Raw genomic sequence first — 26,164 nt, forward strand, 5'->3', positions numbered from 1 at the left:
CCATTTTAAATTATTTATACAAGGCACTAATTGATATACATGTATTAAGTTATTACACAGTGTCATTTTAAATAATTAATTAACAGGTTAGAAACATCAGATGTCTTACACTCTTGAAAATAACCTAAAATTTGTGAAGAAAATATGTGTCAAGAAGTTGTTCTAATACACTTCTTAAATTCTGTTTGTGAGTCCTATATGTTTATGAGTGATGTATTGATGGACAGAAAAAGGTGCTTGTGCTCACAGTATACCATACACATTGAAGCTTTTAGAATCACAATTAATTGCAATTAACAATACAGTGAATTTATTTCTGCACTGTTTAAAATAAATGTATTGACAACAATCACATAGGCAATGAAATTTTTATGAAAGTAACATTACATGATTTATTATATACTTACCAATAAAATATTGAGAAATATTGATGAAATAAAATGAGTATTTTCATTTTCCAAATTTTCACTGTAAGAAATTATTTTTCACTGGTGTCTTGCCGGACTGCTTTCTTCTAAATTCTGCCAAAATTTAAAGGAAATTCAAATTGTAATGTCAAAAAAAAGTATGTAATGAACAGAAAATTCAATTTTTGGCCAGGTTGCACTGGTGCAAACCCGGGTTATAGTATGGTGAATGTTGGGCGGCGGCGGGGCAAAAACTTTCGTAACAGTTTTCTCAGCAACTACTTATCACAGCCTTTTAATATTTGGTATACAGCATCAACACATGGTCCCATACTGTGGGATTCGATTTCAGGTCTGTCGCTCATCTACTTCCTGTTTGCTGACCTAGTTAAATTTTCAACATTAATGGTCAATAGCAGGAAATTTTCGTAACAGTTTTCTCAGCAACTACTTATCACAGCCTTTTGATATTTGGTATACAGCATCAACACATGGTCCCATACTGTGGGATTCGATTTCAGGTCTGTCGCTCATCTACTTCCTGTTTGCTGACCTAGTTAAATTTTCAACATTAATGGTCAATAGCAGGAAATTTTCGTAACAGTTTTCTCAGCAACTACTTATCACAGCCTTTTGATATTTGGTATACAGCATCAACACATGGTCCCATACTGTGGGATTCGATTTCAGGTCTGTCGCTCATCTACTTCCTGTTTGCCGACTTAGTTAAATTTTGACATAATTAATGATCAATAGATAGTAGAAAATTTTCGTAACAGTTTTCTCAGCAACTACTTATCACAGCATTTTGATATTTTGCGTACAATATTGAGACATGGTCCCATATTGTGGGATTCCATTTCAGGTCTGATGCTCATTACCAACTAAGTTAAATTTTCAACATCAATGGTCAAGACAGTGGTAGAAAATTTAAGTAACATCACAGCCTCATGATATTTTGTATACATATGCAACCCGGCCTTTTCTGTCTTTGACCCATTTTTGGCCGGGTTGCACTTGGTGCAAACCCGGGTTATAGTATGGTGAATGTTGGGCGGCGTCCGGGCGGGCGGGGGGGGGGAAAACTTTCGTAACAGTTTTCTCAGCAACTACTTATCACAGCCTTTTGATATTTGGTATACAGCATCAACTCATGGTCACATACTGTGGGATCCGATTTCAGGTTGGTCACTCATCTACTTCCTGTTTGTTGACCTAGTTAAATTTTCAACATTAATGGTCAATAGCAGGAAATTTTTGTAACAGTTTTCTCAGCAACTACTTATCACAGCCTTTTGATATTTTGGTATTCAGCATCAACACATGGTCCCATACTGTGGGATTCGCTTTCAGGTCTGTCGATCATCTACTTCCTGTTTGCTGACCTAGTTAAATTTTCAACATTAATGGTCAATAGCAGGAAATTTTTGTAACAGTTTTCTCAGCAACTACTTATCACAGCCTTTTGATATTTGGTATACAGCATCAACACATGGTCCCATACTGTGGGATTCGATTTTAGGTCGGTCACTCATCTACTTCCTGTTTGCTGACCTAGTTAAACTTTCAACATTAATGGTCAATAGCAGGAAATTTTTGTAACAGTTTTCTCAGCAACTACTTATTACAGCCTTTTGATATTTGGTATACAGCATCAACACATGGTCCCATACTGTGGGATTTGATTTCAGGTCTGTCGCTCATCTACTTCCTGTTTGCTGACCTAGTTAAATTTTCAACATTAATGTTCAATAGCAGGAAATTTACGTAACAGTTTTCTCAGCAACTTCTTATCACAGCCTTTTGATATTTGGTATATAGCATCAACACATGAACTTATATCGTGGGATTTGATTTCAGGTCTGTCGCTCATCCACTTCCTGTTTGCTGACTAAGTTAAATTTTCTACATTTATGGTCAATGGTAGGAAATTTTCGTAACAGTTTTCTTGGCAACTACTTATCACAGCCTTTTGATATTTTGTATACAGCATTATCACATGGTCCCATACTGTGGGATTTGATTTCAGGTCTGTTGCTCATCCACTTCCTGTTTGCCGACTTAGTTAAATTTTGACATAATTAATGATTTATAGATAGTAGGAAATTTTCGTAACAGTTTTCTCAGCAACTACTTACCACAGCTTCTTGATATGTGGTTCACAGCATTGACATGTGGTCCCATATTGTGGGATTCCATTTCAGGTCTGATGCTCATTACCAACTAAGTTAAATTTTCAACATCAATGGTCAAGACAGTGGTAGAAAATTTAAGTAACATCACAGCCTCATGATATTTTGTATACATATGCAACCCGGCCTTTTCTGTCTTTGACCCATTTTTTTTTCTATAAATACAGGATATACTTCCATCATGTGGTATGAAAATTGTCATATTTCACTTGTGGCTACCACCACTCGTGAAATATTTATTTTCATACCACTCGATGAAAGTAAATCCTGTATTTTGAGAGAAAAACTTGAATATCCTCATTTTAATTGCAGTCACTAGACAAGATGAGGAATCAACTTGCTGGACTATTGTGTGATCTCGGATTTATAACGTCCAAAGATCCATCACAGAGTGCCGCCAATCGGAATTCTGGTATGGTAATATATATATAAGTGTAAATTAATGATTCTTTGTTCTTCCTTAGTGAATCAAGCAATAATAAATTCTTTATAAACTAAAACATACTTATGACTCATACTTGTGATTCCTATTTAACTATGCTTTTGATATTTCATTTAGTTCTATTATTACAATATTTTAGTTAAAATGCAGTTTAAGATAAAGAATCTTTATGATTTATTGTTATTATAAGCTATTATAAAAAAGCAACAAATTTTAAACTATTACTTAAGTATAGGTTTATCATTATTTTGTAGGCAATACAGCTCTTGTAAAAGCTATAGTGAGTGCTGGACTTTATCCTAATGTAGCAAAAATAAAAAGTTTACCAACTAAATACAGGTATATAAAAGTTTGGTTTTTTTTGTTGAGATCTTCTTAACTCATTTTCCTCTTGTTTGAGGATTTCTGATTGTCTGATTCCAGTTGTATACTGTTATCAATGATTTCTTCTTCAAACAATATTTTCCCTTCCTCTGGGTAGATTTTGACCAAATTTCACTGCATGGATTTATCCTTAGGTGGTCCTCTAGAAACATACCATTGGCTTGGATGGGATCCATAAATAGGCTATAGAAGCTTAAAGTTAAATTAATTCTTTATCTTATCACAAACTAGAATGCCAGTGCAGAGCATGGAAGTTGTGACTCAGGGGTTGCTATTACGACCCACGGTGAAAATAAAATTTCAATCAATCTTTGATATTGAGTCTTGTGGTCTCTTGTCTTACTGCTGATTCAGAAATCATGTGGGATACGTAAGTCGGTTACTATTGGAGAAATTGGTAATTATAGTAGAAATTGGTAGTTATCCAGGAAAGCCAGTTAGGTGGAACAACTGTTGAGATATGACCAAAGAAATGGTAAGCCAAGAGCTTAGATATTTGATATCATTGCCATGTGGTCCCTTAGGAGGTCATATAGATAATGCCACTGGGATCAAAACTGGACCCACCCTTGAGTAACTTATACACAGAAGTAAGCTTTTAAAATTTTTCCCCTACAAAAGTAAAAGGCTCTGAGCCTATATTTTGTTTGCATAGTACATGGATGCCCTAATGGTCATCATGCCTCTGGGGTAAAAAACGGTCCAGCTGTGTGGGATACATCTTTTACATATGAGTTGGAAACGACAAAACCAACGTAATGGGTTTGCGACCAGCATGGATCCAGACCAGCCTGCGCATCCGTGCAGTCTGATCAGGATCCATGCTGTTGGCTATCAGTTTCTCTACTTGTAATAGGGTTTGTAAGCGAACAGCATGGATCCTGATCAGACTGCGAGGATGCACAGGCTGGTCTGGATCCATGCTGATCGCAAACGCACTATGTTGGCTTCGTTATGATGCAGCTCATATACTTTTATATTAAAAAAAACAACAAACATGCATTAACACAAGCAGCTGTTTTATTTACTGCAACTGTGACAGATCAAAGTCAAGTTCATACTTGAAGGTCAAACGTTTAAACGTTCATTTTTCATGCCAAACTTTCACTTATTGATTAAATCTTTAAATATCCATTTTATACCTCACTATTTTTCCTACTATTGAACTATAATTCTCTTATGAACTGCCTTGTTAAATAATGATATTAATGGTTCTTTATGAACAAGTGTCAGTTAATTAATAAATTCCTTGTTGGCCGGGTTGCACTGGTGCAAATCTGGGTTATAGTATGGTGAATGTCAGGCAGCGGGCGGGAAGACAGGCCGGCTAGAAAAATATTTTTGTAACAGTTTTCTCAACAACTACTAATCACAGCCCCTTGATATTTGGCATACAGCATCGAAACATGGTCCCATACGGTGGGATTCGATTTCAGGTGTGCAGCTCATCCACTTTCTGTTTACCTACTTAGTTAAATTTTTTACATTAATGGTGAATGGTAGGAAATTTTCGTAACAGTTTTCTCAGCAACTACTTATCACAGCCTCTTGATATTTAGCATACAGCATTGACACATGGTTTCATACGGTGGGATTCAATTTCAGGTGTGTAGCTCATCCACTTCCTGTTTACCCACTTAGTTAAATTTTCGACATTAATAGTGAATGGTAGGAAATTTTCGTAACAGTTTTCTCAGCAACTACTTATCACAGCCTCTTGATATTTAGCATACAGCATTGACACATGGTCCCATACTGTGGGTTACGATTTCAGGCATGTAGCTCATCCAATTCCTGTTTACCCACTTAGTTAAATTTTCGACATTAATAGTGAATGGTAGGAAATTTTCGTAACAGTTTTCTCAGCAACTACATATCACAGCCTCTTGATATTTGGCATACAACATTGACACATGGTCCTATACCATGGGATTCGAATTCAGGTCTGTCGCTCATTCACTTCCTGTTTACCTACTTAGTTAAATTTTCGACATTAATAGTGAATGGTAGGAAATTTTCGTAACAGTTTTCTCAGCAACTACTTATCACAGCCTCTTGATATTTAGCATACAGCATTGACACAATGGTCCCATACGGTTGGATTCGATTTCAGGTGTGTAGCTCATCCACTTCCTATTTACTTCCTTAGTTAAATTTTCAACATTAGTAGTCAATGGCAGAAAATTTTCGTAACTGTTTTCTCTGCAACTACTTATCACAGCCTCTTGTTATTTGGCATATAGCATTGACACATGGTCCCATACGGTGGGATTTGATTTCAAGTGTGTAGCTCTTCCACTTCCTGTTTACCAACTTAGTTAAATTTTCAACATTAATGGTCAATGGTAAATTTTTTTCATAATATCACAGCCTCATGATATTTGGTCTTCAAATGCAATCCGGCCTTTTCTGTCACTGACCCATTTTAAGCATTTCTGTTAAGGCATCCATTCACCAGTTAATCGGGGTTTGTCAACCATATGACTTGAATAAACATCAGTTGGATTCAGATAATGTTTATGTTTTAGACCTATATTCATTTATCAGTTAATCTGGGTTGTCAAGCATATGACCTTAAAAAGTTTGATTCAGATACTTGTTATGTTTCAGACCTATGAGGTTTTTAGTGAAGGATAACAGCAGATGTGAGCTACATCCTAAATCAGTTGTTAAGGATGTTAAATCTCCAGGTACCCAGTGGGTTGTCTTTCACAAGAAAATGAAAACTACATCTGTAAGTATAGCATAGAAAATATCAGCCATCATTAACTTTAAAATTTAACTGAAGTAATAAATTTTCATATAATGAGTAAATTTTTGTGCCCTCACTTTGGGTGCATTTAGATTTACCCTTGTCCGTGCGTCTGTTCTCTTTTGCGTTGCACATAACTCAAAAAGTATTTGACCTAGAGTCATGAAATTTTACAGGAATGTTGATCAGCATGTGTAGTTGTGCACCTGGGTATTTTCGTGTGGATTTATTTAGTATTTTTAGAGTTATTGTCCTTGACTTAGTAAAATTTTGCAATTTTCAACTTGTGTCGCATGTAACTCAAAAAGGATTTGACATAGAGCCATGAAACTTTACAGGAATGTGGATCAGCATGTGTAGTTGTGCACCTTGGTATTTTCATCTGGATTTATTTAGTATTTTTAGAGTTATTGCCCTTGACTTAGAATTTTTTTGCAATTTTCAACTTGTGTCGCATGTAACTCCAAAAAGGATTTGACATAGAGTCATGAAACCTTGCGGGAATGTTTCACAGCATATGTAGTTGTGCACCTTGGGTTTCGCTAATGGATTTATCCAGTATTTGTGGAGTTATTGCCCTTGACTTAGTACAAACTGTTTCATTATGTTGTGTTATTTGTTCCTTGAGTGCTTAGAGTTTGAATCAACCAACTTTACTGGAATAATGATCAACATCACAAAATTACAGGAATAATGATCAACATCACTGTGGAGCTATGCACCTGGGACTTTGCATGTAGATTTTTTTTCAGTTTTGTTAGGATTATTGCCCTTGACTTGCAGTACCGGTAGTATAAATTTGCAATTTTCAACTTGTTCATGCATAGCTCAAAAAGTATTTGACCTGAAAGTTTACAAGAATGTTGGTCAGCATGTGTACTTATGCACTTTGGGGTTTGCTGTGGATTTATTCAGTATTTGTAAAGTTATTGCCCTTTACTAAGTAAAAGATTTTTAGTTTTCAACATGTGGCACATGTAGTCAAAAAAATATTTGACCTAGAGTCATAAGATTGACAGAACAGTGGCATGTGGGGGCATCCGTGTCCTATTGACCCAGTGACACATTTCTAGTCAGTGATACATTTGTATCTTATATGATGTTTAATTTAATCTCGCAATATATTGTTTTCCATTTAGAACAATGAACTGTCCCAACTATAAAAATGTGATTGACTAAGGTATCAAATCGTAGTGTTTTCTTTAAGTTTATTTTCTTAAAAAAATAAACTTCCATTAATTTTGACAAGTTGTTTTTGATGAAAGACATTTAAAATATGAAGTAGGGAATATATCATAAGAATCAAACTGTGTACACAAAATGTATTTGTTGGCCCCTATTTACAACTTAAACCGCCAGATTCTTCCAAGTGAGAAGTTTCATCTGATTTTGTGATTTAAACAATTTTTATCCAATTAATTTGCTTTGTTAAAGATCTGCATGAGCCACTGGCTATCACCAACACTCCAGTAGCTATTACTCACACTCAATTGATAGCCAACACTCCATTGGCTATCAACCAAACTCTTCTGGTTATCACTCACACTCCACATGTTATCAATCTTACTCCACTGGCTATCACCCACACCCAAGCTATTTTCAACTGGCTATTAACTTCAATAGCTATCACCCATTCTCAGCTGGTTATCACTCATTCTCCACTGGCTATCACCCACACTCAATTAATAGCTAACATTTCATAGGCTATCAACCACACACATTCAACTAGTTATCATCACACTCAACTAGCTTATCAACTATTCTCAACTAGCTATCACCTATTCTCAACTAGCTATCACCTATTCTCAACCATCTATCACCTGTTCTCCACTGGCTATCACTAACATTCCATTAATAGCCAACAGTCCACTAGCTGTCAGCCACACTCCACTGGCTATTGCCCATTCCCTACTGGTTATTACCCATTATCCGTTGGTTATCACCCACACTCAATTGATACCCAGTACTCCACTGTCTATCAAACACTCTGCACTGGGTATCAACCACACTCCATTGACTTTTACAAACATTATCCACTGGTTATCACCCATTATCCACTGGCTATCACCCATTATCCACTGGTTATCACCCATTATCCACTGGTTATCACCCATTATCCACTGGTTATCACACACACTCAATTGATAGCCAACAATACACTAACAATAACCCACACTCCACTGGCTATCACCCACACTCCACTGGCTATCACCCACACTCCACTGGCTATCACACACCCTCCACTTGTTATTACTGAGCCTCTTCTAACTATCACCCAAACTCCACTAGCTATTACCCACACTACACTGGCTATTACCCACCCTCTTCTAGCTATCACCCAAACTCCACTAGCTATCACTCACATTTACTGGCTATTACCCACACTTCACTAGCTATATCACTGACACTACACTGGCTATTACCACACTACACTGGCTATTACCCACCCTCTTCTAACTATCACCCAAACTCCATTAGCTATTACCCACACTGCACTGGCTATTACCCACCCTCTTCTAACTATCACCCAAACTCCATTAGCTATTACCCACACTGCACTGGCTATTACCCACCCTCTTCTATCACCCAAACTCCACTAGCTATTACCAACACTACACTGGCTATCACTCACACTCCACAGGCTATTACCCACACTCCACTGGGTATGTAACAACAGGTGTTACTATTGACTGGTGCATTTATCTTATAATTTTGTCATTTTTTAGCTCACCTGTCACAAAGTGACAGGGTGAGCTTTTGTGATCGCTTTTCGTCCGGCGTCCGTCTGTCCGTTGTCCGTTGTCCGTCCGTAAACTTTTACTTTAAATGACATCTCCTCATAAACCACTAAGCCAATTTCATCCAAACTTCACAGGAATGTTCCTTTGGTGGTCACCTTTAAAAATTGTTCAAAGAATTTAATTCCATGCAGAACTCTGGTTGCCATGTCAACCGAAAGAAAAAACTTTAAATATCTTCTTTTAAAAAATCCTAAGAGCTAGAGCTTAGATATTTGGCATGAAACATCTTCTAGTGAGTGTCTACCAAGTTTGTTCAAATTAAATCCCTTGGGTCAAAATTGGCCCCGCCCCGGGGGTCATTGTTTTTCCCTATATGTATATAGTAAAAAGTGAAAAAATCATCTTTTAAAGAACCCAAAGAGCTAGAGCTAAGATATTTAGCATGAAACATTTTCTAATGGGTGTCTACCAAGTTTGTTCAAATAAAAGCCCTAGGGTCAAAATTGGCCCCGCCCCGGGGGGTCATTGATTTTCCCTATATGCATATAGTAAAAACTTAAAAAATCTTCTTGTAAAGAACTCAAAGAGCCAGAGCTAAGATATTTAGCATGAAACATGTTCTAATGGGTGTCTACCAAGTTTGTTCAAATTAAAGCCCTTGGGTCAAAATTGGCCCCGCCCCGGGGGTCATTGATTTTTCTTATATGTGTATAGCAAAACTTAAAAAAGCTTCTTTGAAAAAACCCAAATAGCTAGAGTTTAGATATGAGGCATGAAACATTTTCTAGTGAGTGTCTACAAAGTTTGTTCAAATAAAAGCCTTTGGGTAAAATTAGCCCCACCCTAGGGGGGTTATTGATTTTCCCTATTTGCATATAGTAAAAATTTAAAAAATCTTCTTTGAAAAAAACCCAAATAGCTAGAGTTTAGATATTGAGCATGAAACATTTTCTAGTAAGTGTCTACAAAGTTTGTTTGAATAAAAGCCCTGGGGTCAAAACTGGCCCCGCCCCAGGGGTGTCATTGTTTTTAACTATATGTGTATAGTAAAAACTTAAAAATCTTCTTTTAAAAAACCCAATGAGCTAGAGCTTAGATGATTAGCATGAAATATTTTCTTATGGATATCTACCAAGTTTGTTCAAATAAAAACCCTCTGGCGAAAATTGGCTCTGCCAGGGGAGGGGGGAGGAGAGATCATTGTTTTTCATTATATGTGTGTAGTAAAAACTTAACATTGTGAAATAAAAACTTAACATTGTGAAACATCTTCTAATGAGTGTCTTCCAAGTTTGTTCAAATAAAAGCCCTGTGGTTTAAACTGGCCCTGCTCCGGGGGCCTATATACAGGTGAGCGACCTCAGGGCCATCATGGCCCTCTTGTTACACTTACCTTTTTTCTTTGAAATGTTATAAACAAAAAAAATTATGTGCTATTTTTTTTCATTTCAGGTGTTTCTATATGACTGTACATTAGTGTCCCCGTATTCTCTGTTGTTCTTCGGTGGAGATATAAAACATGTCTATGTATGTCAAGTCTACATTGTAGTTATTAATGTGTTATTGGTTTTAAGTCTCATTCATACAAAGATCTGCTGGCGACTTTCCAGTGTTTACTGTTGAATAATAACCCAACAATTTCATTCATGTATAACTTCAGGCATAAGTAGGCACCTTGGACCTACATTAATTTCTATGTGTTTGATATTTATGTGAATTGCATCTAGTACTGTGTAAGAAAATAGAAATAATGCTTATAACAAAACTTTATAATATTCTAGAATGTTAGATTCAAAGTTTTTTTTTGTACATTGTATTTTTTTTTCACAAAAATATTAGTGAATTTATTGTTACAGGACAACAATGAAGGAACAGTGTGTGTAGATGACTGGATCAGATTCAAAGCTTCATCTGATATTGTCAAACTTGTTATGGTATAATTATATCTGTATTTATGTATTTTTTTGTAAATTCGGAAGAGTTTTTTTTTGCTCCCCCAAAAGATTTTGGTGGAGCATTTAGTTGCTGGGTTGTCCGTCCGTCCATACGTACGTCCAAAATTTGTGTCTCCGGCCCATAACTTAGTTATTTGAAGTTGGATTTTACAACTCTTTCACAGATATGATCACCATATTGAGACGATGTGTTGTGCGCAACATTTGGGTTGTTACCTTGAAGGTCAAGGTCATAGCATGACCTTGCAGCAAAATGGTGTCCGGCCCTTAACTTCGTTATCTGAAGTCGGATTTTACAACTATTTCACAGAAATGATCACCATATTGAGACAATGTGTCGCGCGCAACATTTCGGTTGTTTTTACACTTTGAACTTTGTCTGTGACGTTACTCTGACACTACAAGAGGTATACATGTACCTTCCAGTGTCCAAATCGTATTCGGGGAGCATCACCCGGTTCAACCAGCTCTTGTTTAACTTATTCTTAACCTTGTGATGATATCACACTTTTTACTCTCATAATTTTTAACTGAATCAATAGAAATATATCTTTGAAACATAGAATTTTTATTTCAAGTTTTCAAAAATTTGTTCTTATTTCACCATCAAGTACTGACAAAAGTCAAGCATGCTGTCTTATAAGTATAAAGGGCTCTTAATTTAAAGCTGTTGGGTGGTTGCATGGCTTAGTGGTTAACATGTCGGACTAGTAATGTAAAAATTGGTGACAGCATAAGTTCAAACTTTGTCAGCAGCAAGCTGTTGTTTCCTTGAGCAAAAAACTTTACACTCGTTGCTTAGTACTGGTTGGTTCCAGGAATAGATTTGTGAGTGTGTCTATAAGCTTATAGCTTCTTACAAAATCAAACTAAAAACAATTCTACATATTAAACTAACTAAAAGCCATCTTGTTGATGAACTTGGCCGTATCTTCAGTGATTACACATTTCTCATTTTTGATAAAAAAAAAACTTGATGAATTTTTTGTATTGCAGGAATTAAGACATGAGCTGGACTGTGTACTAGACACATTGATAAGAGAAAGTGATGGCACTAATTTGGACCCGAGAACTAAACAAGGTGCCATTATCAAGGCAATTATAGACTTAGTGACCACGGAAGCTGCTGAAAATAATTTTGAAGAAGACCAGAGATGATAATTGGACTATAATAAGTTTGATATCAGATATCAGGTTTACTTTTCCATCTGACAAGTAACCAGTATGTCAGAAAGGACAGTAATAGGTCTATGGACTAAGGATTCAGGAGTTTGTTCAGTGTTTTTTCTCAAGCAGATTTGGTGTAGAACAGTATGTTAAATCGTTTTCTAACATGACCTGCATTTACAGCAGTATTCCTTTATTGATATCATGTTAGAATGGAAATAATACATTTGTGTATCCCAATTGGTGATTTTATCACTTGATTAATTCACTGTTTGTCGATCGGATGCGCATTATTATATCACTCTGGCTATGCCTTTGTGATATAATTCCTCCCATCCAAACTGTTTTGGATATAGTATTTCTTTATTATTTCTCCACCACTGCATCAAATATGTGGAAATGTCAGCTACTAGTGAATGCACTGGTTAGTTATGATAAAGATTATAGGAACTCTTTAAATGGTAACTGCCTGCTTGTAAAATGATTGGTAATAAAAAAACATTAGTCATGAAAATAGGTTATAATATTGATCAAATGTATATAAATGTTTGAGGGGGGGGGATTAGAACAGTTAATAATAGTGATTGTTTTTGTTAATGATTTGTTTTGAATAAAAAAATATGTTGAAGTAGTCCTTGTTGATATTTTGTTTTACCGATTATCCTATCAGATAAAGTGACATCTTGTCCGATTAGTTCAGTTCAGGTAAAGCACTAGGTCTTTGCATCTTGGACATTTGGGTTCAAAAGTTTAGTTTGTGATTATCTTGTTGTCATCAAATGTCTGAGGCAATTCATTTTCCGCTGCTTTTAATCCAATGTATAAGGTAAATATTGAGGGCGTCCCTGTTTATATCTGTCTGTCATTATTTGACTGGAGCATGTAAGTTATTAACCAAAAATTTTATAATGTGGTACATCTCCTAGGAAAAGTTGAATATCTGAGACCTATAACTCTCTTGAATTATTTTGGAATTTGGAACATCCATGGCCAAGTGGTTAGGTTGTTAACCTCAAACTACTTGCCCGTCACTACTGTGGGTTCGAATCTTGCAAGGGATTACCAAATCATTCATGTGAGTTAGCTATCCAACATCGGTGGTTCTACTTGGATCCCTGTTCATGCCTTAAATAATTTATGTAAAATCGGATCATATACCTCAAACTTGCCAACAACTTCCATGTTCAATTATTTCCTAGTTTGTTTTAATGTCTAATACTAAATTGTAACTTTCAATGTAATTACTCATTGTATTTCAGACCTTCCATTCTAAACCAATTAGCTTTAAATGTGAAAATATTTAATGTCATCTTAAAGCATGTCCCTATTTGTTTGACACTGCCCAATTTTGTGGGTTTTGTATCATTATTATGCTCTAAGTTAGGTATATAAACTAAGGTTGTATCATTTGGAGGTGATACTCAAAGACTTTGCTTGTTCAAATGTTCAATTTCTTTGGGGAAAAAAAAACCCAACCTTTTATTAATGGTTAACAGTCCAATTGTTATGCAACCGTCCTCATTTGTTTGTTTGTTTCATTTTACGCCTTTTTCCAACAGTATTTCAGTCATATAGGCGGGTAGTTTCCTAACCATCGTTCCTTGAGAGTTACATCAGTACTAGACTTCCTTCCTCCGCGCTAAACTACAACCGTCCTCAGATACTGAGCAGACACTGAAATGCCTAAACAGAGCAATATGGAAAAGTGTTGGGAGTCAAAACAATTAGGCAACTATACTAAGTAATGGGTTAGTTTTCTCAATACTCCAGGGATTTGAGTTTGCACCCTCTTGGATTTTTGTCTATACTTGTAGTAACAACACTAGCTGGTCTAGTGGATTTCTCTTTCTAATTGAATTTCATGGTGAACTTTGTAAAAAATACACTCAGTAAGGTTATATATATGATGCTATGGGCATTAAAGTCTTGCGGAAAAGAATGGTCTACAGACTCTTGATTCCAAATTGTGAAATTCTTTTAGTGGCAGTTGGAAAATTGTATCCCAGACTGCTGATAAAGATGAGGTTCTGAAGAATCATCAAGAAGTGACATAGTGGAGAAAGACCTTTGGTGCCCCTGCATTTTTTCAGGCACTGACCAACCATCGATATTCAATAAGCTAGCTGGAATACGTTCCTCATATGATTTCGAGACGTTTCGGCCCCAAGACGTATCGGCCCCAAACTACCCAAGACGTTTCGGCCCCGGACGTTTCGGCCCTTTACCAAATCGGCCCCAGAATAAGTACTGTATTTTAAACCTATATATTGATAGCATTTCAATAAAAAAAAATTTATATATATATTTAATCATTTTGTATAAAAACTAGATTATTGTAGTAGTAGGGGAAAAGTAAGCAATACAAACAGAACAGAACATAAACTTTATTTGAAAAAATATAATTACACAAACAAACTAATATTTTATTTGAATGATTAAGAAGCAAGACACAAAACAATACCGCCAATTAGCATAAAGTATAAACAGTTAATTAGTTACACTTACGTATAGTTTAATTAAGATCAAAAGAGAATGTTTTCTAAGGAAAAATTGTAAGTAACTTTCTTAATCCAGAAGTTTTAGTGGTTTGTTTTATAAGTAAGTAACCGGCCTTTATTGTTTGTTACACCTTTAAAAACATTAACGTATATCTAAATCGTTCAAGAGATCAAAAGATAATAAATAATTATTCAAAGAATTAAAGTTTCATAATTGTTATTTGTAATTCAATTTATTGTTGTTGATCAATCAAGCAATACACTATAGTGGGGCCGAAACGTCTCGCGGAAAAGGGCCGAAACGTCCAGGGGCCGATTTTTCGACTGGGGCCGATTTGGTTTGGGGCCGAAACGTCCTGTTTGCCCTCATATATGGGATATGTAACGGATCATAATTAGCAGGACATGTTGGAAGAGAGAAAATAAGAAACAAAAAAACTGAGAGAAAATTTATATTTATTGACAAAATGTAACATATAAATTTGCTCTATAAAAGCTGCATAATATGCTCAATTCAGAGTGGCAGTTATAAAACTATCATGTTTCCATGGATACTTCTTTATTCTTCAAAATAGTAGTAAGACCCCGTATTTATACTTCAAAAATGCCCTTTTTCCATTTAGGGTTTGTGTTTATGGTTTGAATCTTATGGGGGAAAAATGGTTTGGGTTTTCAGTCCTACCATTATTGGAGTGAAACTCCATTTTCATTTTTTTCTTTCTAAGTCTTATTCACTAAATTTTCTTACTAGAAAAGACAAAAATATCTGACGAAATTAAAAAAATATATAGAAAAAGAATGATTTAGCAGTTGCATATATTTTAATATGATTTAGAAAGCAAAATTGGTTAACATGACTATAGCACTCAAAATTAAATGGTTACATAACAATCCTTCATATTAATATGTACATGTACAGTCTTGAACAAAGGGTCATATGACCTCCAAGGTCAAGTTGATCAAAATGCCCAAATTTTCTTCTTTTTTTTTTGAGATATCCTCATAATGTCTGCTTGTTTTATTTGAAAGACATACACTAAACTTTGTTCTAGATAATAATAAATCCCAGCTTTATTTATAATTAAAATCTTTCGACCTTGGAGGTCAAACTAAGTTTGTCATAAATTACGGGGGGGCCATGAAAAATATTTTACATACATAACAAATTCATAAACATTTTTTTTTCAACAATCAACAGTCATTTTTACATCATTTTTTTGCTGCATATAGCATAACATATATGAGATTATCATCTTATATAAAAAGAAAGCATTTGTATATGAAAAAATGCATTATCGTATAATGAAAAAATATATATCTGATTTGAAATACATCTGATATAGGGATATATTTAAAATGTACCCTTAGCACTTTTATAGACTTTAAACCATCAGAAGATTATCACTGATTGGCTCTGTCTAATTCTAGAATTTCGTGAGAAAAGTTTTACTAATGACAGATGTATAAATCGAAAAATTCAGTTTCTATCAATTGCACTGGCCTTTATATACAAAAGCACACATAAAAAGAAAAACGAAACAAAAAAATTTCAACTGAATTAAAGAAACGGAAAACCCACATATAAACACTTATCATTTACACTAGTGGTTTTACACTTAAGATAAATCGAGATTCATAATAATAAACTATCATTTGTATTCAGTAAAAAAAAAACCCAAGACAAAAGGTATATAATCCATTCTGGAATCCTTTTTTAAATTTTTTCGTTCTTTTATCTGTAAACTTGAATAAGTGCTTAAATAAATATTCAAAAAATGTAGACAGGACGAAATATTTATATCAAATTTACAGTAAGCAATATACAAAAAGTAAAATTTTCGAATAAATCTAAAGATGTACAATTTTACATGAGAGACATAGAATATATTGCATAGAGAATAGAACAGGTTAGAACTTATCGTTTACACTGTTACACAGTAACCCATACAACCCATATGGAAGCACCATTGTGAATGAGATTTCAGTTTACACATATGCCAATATATTTTCGGCATATTTTTTACAAACACAAAGCTTGGCATTCTACATGATTTCAATGTGTTTTTTTATTTGTTCAAATGTCAAAATATTCAGCATGCATTCGAAATAGTTCAATGTCTTCAGTTTAAACACATTGAGACACGAATGACTGGCTGAAGTCCATAGTGATGAAATTTGAAAAATGACCTAGATATAATCTCTATTCAAAATGTTTTTGTTGGATTATTCCACTTTAACATAGAAGGGTGAGCCTGGGATATGTTCCTCTCCCCACTTGATGGCGAGCATGTAGTCCCCACGTTCTTTTACAAGATAAGTTATCTTATATGGCTGTCCGGGGAAGTGTTTTACGCACAGCTCCTCGCATGGGCCTTTAGTTCCAACCATTCCAATAAACAGCATATTGAATCCTGAAACATCAAGACAGAAAAACATATTTGAAATGGGTTTTTAACACAAGTGAAACCTTTTTCTGTGTAACATTAATTTCTTTGTCTTCAGTATGAAAATGAAGGAAATGATTAAAGTCGTACAGCAAATAAATGAGTAGAATAAAATTATACACCACTTTCTTCAACAGTTTTGATTATGCAAACAATTTTTTTGGTGTTCAATGTTTGGCCCTTTCTTACGAAAGGACATCCAAATCAAGTGGTACTGTTAATGAATGGTCTTTCACTTTGATCTCCAGGGATCCTCCCTTACTAGAATTTATGTCACATGGCCTTTTATAACTTGACATATAACTAGAACTAGCTGTATTTCTGATATTTTAAACACTACAGATAATAAATTACCTATGTATTATTCAAACTTATTCTTGATTCAAAGAAAGCATATACATTAAAATAGAAATACAGTCATACAGGCATTATCATAAAAATCTTGAGAAAAAGATCCCTCAGAAGCACAAATCAAAACAAAATTACATAAAAACTGCAGAATTCTGAATACAAATTTCATATTTACCAGCTTGTGACGTATCAACATTGAATGTACACTGTTTATTTCTATATCCCTTCTTTACGCCATTTCCGTCTACGGTTACCTTGGAAGCGTCTGATACAAATGGTGGGAAGGATGCAAATTTGCTCATTGAACTTGTCTTGGTTACAGTCTCTACGACAACAGATGCCTGCTCCTGGAAACCACTTGGTTTGCCTTGACCTAAAATATAATTAACATTTTTAATGGAAAATATAAAAAGTAATTTTGTACCCCGGTAATATATTGCGCCTTATTTTATCACAATGATTTTTGTTTATACATGTATCAGGACAAAGCTTTCCATTTAATTAATATGATTTCCCACTGGTGAATACAAGGGCATGCTAAATCTTATAAAATTGTCAATACATCATTTTTGTACAAATGAAAATGTAATTAATTTTGTGATATGTTATAAATGGATGAATCATTTTACAATATGTGACACACTTATTCACATGATTTCAATAAACAATCACTTTTGTTAGTGTATTAAAGTTATGAGAAACATTATCAAGTTTTGTAAAACATAAACAAACCTTCAATTCTGGCCTTGAACGGGCTGCCGGCAATGTTGGTTCCTGCATATTTAATAGTGATCATATAATCTCCTGGTGCTGTAGGGTTGTATGTGAACTCGTAGCCATCTTCCACTTCACGGCACTCAAGTTTGACCTTAGACGGACCTTCAACGGTCACTGACAATGCACCTGATCCAGCATTTACTGTGTTCACAATAAACTTGGCTGTCTGACCTGATAATAATAAAACATGGTTTGAATTCTAATGCTTTGTACAAAATTTTACAACTTCATCATTAAATCTTAACAATCATTTTTCAATGTCTGGATATGAAACATTTGTATAATTATAACAGAGGTATGATATTTTGATTTTATTCACACCTAATTGGCTTCCTTTTCCATTGCATTACATGTATTTTTCTCTTTTTTGTTTTTTTTTGTTAAATGTGGGTATATTTTTGTTTTGATAATGCATAATATAAATAATTATTGGCAGGTTTACCCATTCAACTCTCAAAGAAAAGATGCAAAACACTGTAACTTGCTAGTACTTTCCGTACAAAAGCACTCAAGATCTGCTACCAAATTACTTTATTACGTAAACAAATTTAAAGTTATCAACCATTACACTTCACAGAAACAATTCAAACCCTAGTCAAATGTACACTTTAAATACGGTCAATATGAAAAAATATGAACCACCAACACATTTATCACGTAAAATTTGATAATATTCGGTGAAAAACTGCTATGAGAAAATGTCTTTTATCTTGCAATCTTTCAGCAGCACTATATTTCAAGTGTTTCTGTATGCAATTTTAATGAGAAATCTATATCAAGCACACTTCCCTGCTCTTCTTAGACTTTAATCTAACGCTAAATTCTAGCTTATCAACTATAAGAAAATGCATAGATAATAATAATTGATTCCTTCCAGAGAAACGCATAAAATTTTCTTGGCAAAATTTGGAGCTTTTATTACCAATATAGTCGATTATTTTGTTATCATATTCATAATTTGGCACATGAAGATGTAAAAATCTAGTTTGAAAACATTCTGAACAAGTTTAATATCCTGCTCAAATGTTGGAAAAAAGAAAAGAAAAAAAAAATGGAAAATTTATGACAATGTATGGTACAACAATAACTACAGGTTAGATTTATACCTTTATTTTAAAAACAAAAAAAAAGAAAAGCTTTGAAGTACAAGATATCATCCATTCATACAAGACACATCATTAGATATTAAAATGTTATAACAGGGTAAAAAGCTGCATCAGAGGAAAATCTGTCTGTAGTTTCATTTAAAAAAATCCTTCCAAAGTACAAAAGATCTGTGCAATATTTGCCCTATTTTACACCTATTTTCAAACAGCAGTAGAATATTTTGTGAAGGAACAAGAATGGCCATGAGAATGAGATTGGACAAATTTTGTCAACAGAACGTTACATCCTGTAAAAGGCCAAGTTAAAGATTTAAAATTCTCTATTTTATTAAAAATGTCCTGGAAATTGATTTTATTTTGCAGTTTTTTTTCCAGCAATTTATTTACCAGATTCTATGAATGAATAGGTTTATTGTCTCGAAATTTTATATGTAAAATAATCTTATCAATTTTGAACTGGGAAAAAAAATCAAGACTGTGATTTAACCACATACAAAAACTTCAGCATCTTTCATTTTAGATTTTTTTTTATAAAATTTATATCTAAACCTACCAGTTTTTCCAGTTTTCAGTCCATCACCATAAGCCTGTACCATTCCTGGGTCAGCGTGCACTGTGCCAACCTGGATTCTGAATGGACTGTCGGGGATCTGGCAACCATCAAATGATATATATACTAAGTGGGGGCCATTTTCTCTTGGGATAAATCTTACAGCATATTCTCCTGAAAGTAGAAATGTTGTTGTTTTAAAACAGTTGAAAACACATCACAAAAAAATTTAAAACAAAGTTTGACTGCTTGTAAAAAGCACATAAAAGTACAGAAAAAAAAGAAGAAATATATATCAGTACAAATGTCAAGAGCATTTTATCTTAGTGTAAAATGGATACACTTTTTCCCTTAACTGACACGTCACTTTTTCATTTTCAGAACTGAGACTAAATTTTTAGATTAACATGGACCTTTCCTGTGTTTTTTTATGCAAATTGCAATTATTACTGAATTTCTACACTAGGGTAATACATATCGTCACTAGTTGACCTGATTCATGTAAAAGAACACATGGATTTGTTTGTGATTATGTTTGTTAGCAGCTGACCTTGCAATGAATAGAATTTTTTAAAGTTTTTACTGCTAAAATCTGTACATTACCTTCATCATAAATGTGGCAACATTAACCTGTCTACAGCAATGATTATAAGTAACAATTGCCTTTTGCCATAATTACAACAATATGATTTGAATTCTATGATTAAGCAATCCAGGTAAATAAGGTGTTCAATTTTCTTGATGATTTAAATGCAATTATATTTTTACCTTCATCAATTTCTTGTACCAAAGCATCATCCTCAGAGCCAGATGGTGTGATTATACGTGCCTGTAGCTTGCCCTTTGGTGCACCATTAAAGTTGACAACAAATGAGCATGGCTTGCCAATCTGTAAATATTACAGGAAAAACATTTTTTGAACTAAAATCTAAACTAAATACATCCTAGGTTGTAGCAGAGCAACATTTTCTTTTTAGTTTAACAACTGTTTTGTTCTGATATAAGGTAAGTAACAGTAAATGGTTATACTCAAAACATACACTGTATTATACAACTGCTCTTTTGTAACTTTTGTTTATAAAAATAACTTTTGTTTATAAAAAAATAACTTTTGTTTATAAAAGTAACTTTTGTTTTTAAAAATAACTTACAGCTAATCCCTTGCTCTGGAGAGCTTGTACAGAAACTTTCCTGGCATCTCCGATACTTGGTGTAATTGGTATACGGAAAGGAGACTCTGGGATGTGCTCATCATTGAACTTAATTGATACCATATACTCTCCTGAAATATTCATATTCAAATATATAATATACATGTAGATCTCATTATATTTCCTTTGAAATGAAAATAAAAAATATTATTTGATACAACATATTTATGACAGTTTTCTTAATCTCCACTTATTAAACAAGTAGTGCATGGTAACAAAACAAGTCATTCCTTAATTTAAAATGTTAATAATTTTTAAAAGGATCAAATTGCATTACAAAAATGTATTAATAAATTCATGAGAACATTATGTCTAATTTTTTGTTATTTTTTGCATGTAAATGTAATTTAAGATCTCGGTCACAATTACCTGGCTCTGTAACTTGGTATGTGACACCACATGATCCATCTTTCCTGTCCTCGAAATCCACCTCGGCCTTTGATGGACCTTCAACAGCGATAGATAGACCTCCTGCACCAGCTTCACGTGTGTAGATATTGAACTCATCTGTAGATAAATATATAACAATATCAATGAAATTCCTCGACATGAAAATAGAAAAGGTGTTAAATATGAAAAATATTAACATTAAAAAAGAGGTCTTTAATTTGAGGAAAATAATTTTTATTCATACTGAAAAACAGGAGGTTTTTAGCAATAACAATAGCAATAACATTCTCAATACGAAAATCACATCAAAAAGACAGTGTTTAATGTGGAAAATAAATTCAGAGTTCTGTAGCAATTAAATGCTATTAGCAATCCTTTTACTTAAAGATAATTTATTCTTCAAAAACAATGATAAAAACTTATAAACTTAAGCATTATGTAACTGATGAGATTTGGACCGAGGATGAAACAAATGTGTATAAACGTACTTGGCTGATTGACTTCTCCGCGCACCAGACCAAGTCCAGCGGCATGAACCTTGTGAGCACCTCCACCAGCGATGGGTCCTACAGTGAACTGGAAGGGACTGCCTGGGATGTGCATTTCCTTGTGTTTTACACTGACTGTATGAATACCCATCTCCTTGGGAACAAACTTGATGCTGTAGTGACAGTCATCCAAGCTGACCACATCACAAAGTTCCGTAATTCCTGATGGACTGGTTATAGAGGCAGACATGTCAAATGGACTGGTACCTACAAAATACAAAAACACAGTTAACTATGTGTTTCTAAATATTCATTTCATAAATTTCAAGGGACAATTAGAGAACAGACAAAAACATTTATATTCATAGCAGTAAAAAAGTGGGACAAATTTTCATAAAATTTGTGATACATAAAAACATATCTATCTCAAAGACACAAAATTGGAGTTCAATGAAGATATGTTATATCAAATGTACATCAAAATGTTCATATAGAAAAACCAAATTTAAGTTTACTACATGTTTATGTTTTTTTGTTGTTTTTTTTTTTACAAAAATCTTAGGTGTAAAATAACGAAAAATGAAATAAATAAACTGGATTGTACAATATAGAAGAAATATACATGCATTGAGAGGTAGGAAGAATAAGTATTTATACAACATCTGGTGTAGGGAAATCTGAAATGAACTGTTGGTTTTTGGGGTTAAAATAAGGCTTGGTTTTTCTTAATGGTAAATAATAAGGATTCCTACATCAGCAAGGTGATCATTCAAATAGGACTATGAGTTTTCAATTGGTGTTAAAAAAATCTTGAAAGTTTATAATAAATACTTTTATCAAAACTTGTTTACAAAAAACTTTGAAATCATTAAAGTTGAAATAAAACTTGTTAACACTTTATGTACAAAATGTATAAGAAAAAGGAAATTTAATAAATTTTACAAAATGCACACTTTCTTTTAATAAAATAATTCAAAATGGAACCCCTTTTCAATTTGATCACATTTTATTTTTGGTTTTCAACTTGGTCATTGAGATGGTAATAAACTGCTTGTTGTCATGGAAATTGTTGTCATGGGAACAAACATGTTTTGGGGTCAAACAGGTTCAACTGAGGTAAAGGTCAATTAATTGAGGTCAAGGTCATTACAAACCTTTTTGAGTTGTCTGGCTAACACTATATCCCATCATTCTCATAAGGAATGATGCTAAAAATAGAACAGTTACATATTTATCTTTAATATTACTCCCTTAAAGAAGGATTTATATGCCATTCTTCAAAATTACCAATAGCAAAATTACTAATAGCTTTTTTACTGCAACACACTTGTCTTTGCAGGCTATCAAGTTACAGTAATGTTACTTTGAAACTTTGAGAGCCTTTCAAAATCAAATTAGCTTCCAGTAAGCTTCCAGGAAAAGCAAGTAATTTCTATAACAAAACACATTTCTACAAATAAATCAGAGAAGTGCACAGGAATAGATAAGAGCTGTAGCAATAAACTATGTAAAATGTCAGACAATTTTTGTAAAACATATTGTTTGCCACAGCTCTTATGTGAAGCATATAAGAAATTTGCACTACAAAATAATTTCACTATACAACATCACTAAGCATAATATATATTTTCAAGGGTATAAAGCTATATATAATTATCTAATTAAACACTTTCATAAAATTTAAAAATGGAAAATTTTTGTTATTTCCATTATTTTTATTGTGGATTCTCGAAAGAATTTAACATTAAAAGTTTCTGTTGTATAACAACACATGAAAATTGTGCGTAAACAGAATAAAATGTTCCAGAGCAAAATATTATGCCAATATTTTAATAAGATTTTGTAACCATTTAGCAACGGTTTCCGGGAAGAGCCATTCACTCAAAAAGGAAATATATTAATATATTTCTTTCATAAAAGCATTTTGGTATTATTCTATATTTCAAAATTTAACCATTTTGTTAACTAAGGGCAGCAGAGATATAGCTTTATACACTTTAAGTAGATAATGATCATATGAATAAAGAATATGGTTTTAACAATTTGTTTCTAGGTCTACACCTTACAGCAATGAATCATGGACAAAGTGATAGAAAACCATTCATGACATTATAACAAAGAGGGCTTGGAATGCTTATATACAGCATTTAATGTTTTTTCTTTTCTTTTTTCTTTGCGCTTCAACCATCAATATAGCAAGATCCAAGATTGTCAAATATAAGTAATAGTAAAATAAATTAGTAAAAAGTTTTTGCAATATTTGCAAGAAGTGAAAATAGCATTTCGCACAACAAAATGTAGCATGATGAAACATTTTAATGTTTAACTTACAATTATTATTCCAATTCCAGCTGCATGCTTATATCAACACATGATAACATGTAGAAAATTATTACTTTAAATAAACAGAAAATTGACTTCTTGTCTTTATATAGGGGAGAGACAGAAAGAATCAAGTTTCAAATGTGTGGAATTGCTTCACAGTAAACTAACATGTCCAATATCTTTATAATATCTTTGATTTTCCAATGTTTAGTTCTAATTATCTCACATTTCTTCTGGGAATAATTACAAATTATATACTTCAATAGTTTAAAGTAAGGCTTTTATAGTTTCAAAACCTTGTAACTAACAAGATGTCTTTACAGCTTCTTGAATTAATAGAACATAACATGTATATGAAAATAATTGCTACATAAAGTTTAGTTTATCTTGGTTAATAATGTAATTTAAAAACACCATATAAGATTTTCAATGACAAAAAAAAAACCCTCACCAATATATTCCAGATACATAGAGTATAAATCACGAGGTAGAATGTCTTTAAACTTCATAATTGTTCCAATTAATGTCAATAATATACCACTAATTAACATCCAATTAAGTCAGTAACTATTTTCTTTTTTATATCTCTATCTCTATGTCATCTCTTTAAAGAGAATCCTTAATTAAAATTTTAGAAACAAAGAATCCAGTAATATATTTTCAAAAACCAAAAGTAACATAAAAAATTTAAAATCCAAACATAATTTTGCTCTAAAAATATCTCTGTTATCATTTTATTCCTATTAAAAATAGTGTGAATTTATATCTATATTTGATATCAAAGGATAAGAATAATTTTATTTTCTTGGCACATATTTCTCATATATTTTCCTACAGCTTGAACACCATTCATATCCTAACTGATATTTGACCTTATTTCTTATCAAAATTTATCCCCCATATCCTATCTTCAATATATTGACTAGCCTTTTTATATAGAATTACAAAAATTAAGCTAATTATCACAATCAAATCCATTGATGTAAAAATTTTAATATCTTCTCCTATAATTAATTAATTATTACAAGTTACTTTGGTGCAACTGGGCAGTAATTTCAGAAGTGAGAATTGAGTTGGAAATGTGGAGAAAAAAAAATGAGACCAGTCTGAAATTGGAACCCTGCCATTGGTCAAGTATAAAATTTGAATTTGAAGCAAGCAATCAGATTATTCATTTTTCAGACTGGTCCAACATACTTTATTCTATATCATAAATTACTGTTGAGTCATGAATATTAAAATAAATTTAATCTATGTTCTTCAGAAATAATTCAAAAGAGCAGCTTGTGAGAGAAAATCAAGTATATGGATAGTTAGCCTTGTTATTTCAAGAGATAAGCCTAGCGCCACTAATTTCTACTTGTAGCCATAAACTTTCCTGCTATATAAGGTATATTTACCTGGAATCTTAAGGCTAAGTTCGCACTCGCTACCGACATGACTGACATCGACTGCTTCCCTGTGTCTCATAATCCTCTCAATGACACGCTCCGATGGTTCCCCTCCAATCTTAACCTTGAATGGACTGCCTGTAAACAAATCAAATTACCATGGTAACAAACCGTTAATTAATTAAGGCAAGCCTGAATCTCAATCCTATAAAAGAATGTTAAGCTGCACCAAAATTAGCATTGGAGTATACATTTTAAGGTGCACGTAAATATATATAATTGTATCATTTTGCTGTTTGTTGTCTAAACTTTGGTTAAGCCTGAAATTGTTAAAGTTGGGTCTGATTGCAAAATAACTTTGGAGCAATCTTTAAAAGTTTCAGTTTGTTGAATCAAAAATGAATTTGCGAAATAAGCAAATATAAGTAGAGTATTATAAGCAACACTGATGTAAATAATTGTATGTTCAAGCCAGTAAGTCACAAATGTACTGTGTTGGATACTGTAAATAATCCAAAATCACTCATACATTATTATACAGTCCAGCTTTGCATGACTTGTTTATTAGATTTAAGTTATCTAACTGCAAGGAC

General features: G+C 33.3%; 2 protein-coding genes across 2 annotated transcripts in view; one reads left to right on the forward strand and one right to left on the reverse strand.

Annotated features, from left to right (window-relative positions):
• LOC132730684 (ATP-dependent DNA/RNA helicase DHX36-like) overlaps window positions 1-12,660 on the forward strand; it is a 40,541-nt gene extending 27,881 nt beyond the window's left edge. Inside the window, exons 22-27 of the mRNA XM_060716663.1 lie at window positions 2,912-3,011; window positions 3,296-3,380; window positions 6,036-6,159; window positions 10,371-10,445; window positions 10,775-10,852; window positions 11,870-12,660. Of these exons, the coding sequence (XP_060572646.1) occupies window positions 2,912-3,011; window positions 3,296-3,380; window positions 6,036-6,159; window positions 10,371-10,445; window positions 10,775-10,852; window positions 11,870-12,031 (624 nt within the window). The 3' untranslated portion in view covers window positions 12,032-12,660. The remainder of the gene's footprint in view (window positions 1-2,911; window positions 3,012-3,295; window positions 3,381-6,035; window positions 6,160-10,370; window positions 10,446-10,774; window positions 10,853-11,869) is intronic.
• A 2,317-nt stretch (window positions 12,661-14,977) lies between these two features.
• Window positions 14,978-26,164, reverse strand: part of LOC132730683 (filamin-A-like) — a gene marked incomplete at its 5' end in the record, with an annotated part of 108,706 nt that continues 97,519 nt past the window's right edge. Inside the window, 10 exon segments of the mRNA XM_060716662.1 lie at window positions 14,978-16,949; window positions 17,509-17,706; window positions 18,066-18,281; window positions 19,770-19,940; window positions 20,535-20,655; window positions 20,918-21,048; window positions 21,347-21,484; window positions 21,856-22,122; window positions 23,010-23,063; window positions 25,581-25,709. Of these exon segments, the coding sequence (XP_060572645.1) occupies window positions 16,762-16,949; window positions 17,509-17,706; window positions 18,066-18,281; window positions 19,770-19,940; window positions 20,535-20,655; window positions 20,918-21,048; window positions 21,347-21,484; window positions 21,856-22,122; window positions 23,010-23,063; window positions 25,581-25,709 (1,613 nt within the window). The 3' untranslated portion in view covers window positions 14,978-16,761.

The sequence above is a fragment of the Ruditapes philippinarum genome, unplaced genomic scaffold (genome assembly GCF_026571515.1).
Source record: "Ruditapes philippinarum isolate M1 unplaced genomic scaffold, ASM2657151v2 ctg877_1_1_1_1, whole genome shotgun sequence".
Lineage (NCBI taxonomy): Eukaryota > Metazoa > Mollusca > Bivalvia > Venerida > Veneridae > Ruditapes > Ruditapes philippinarum.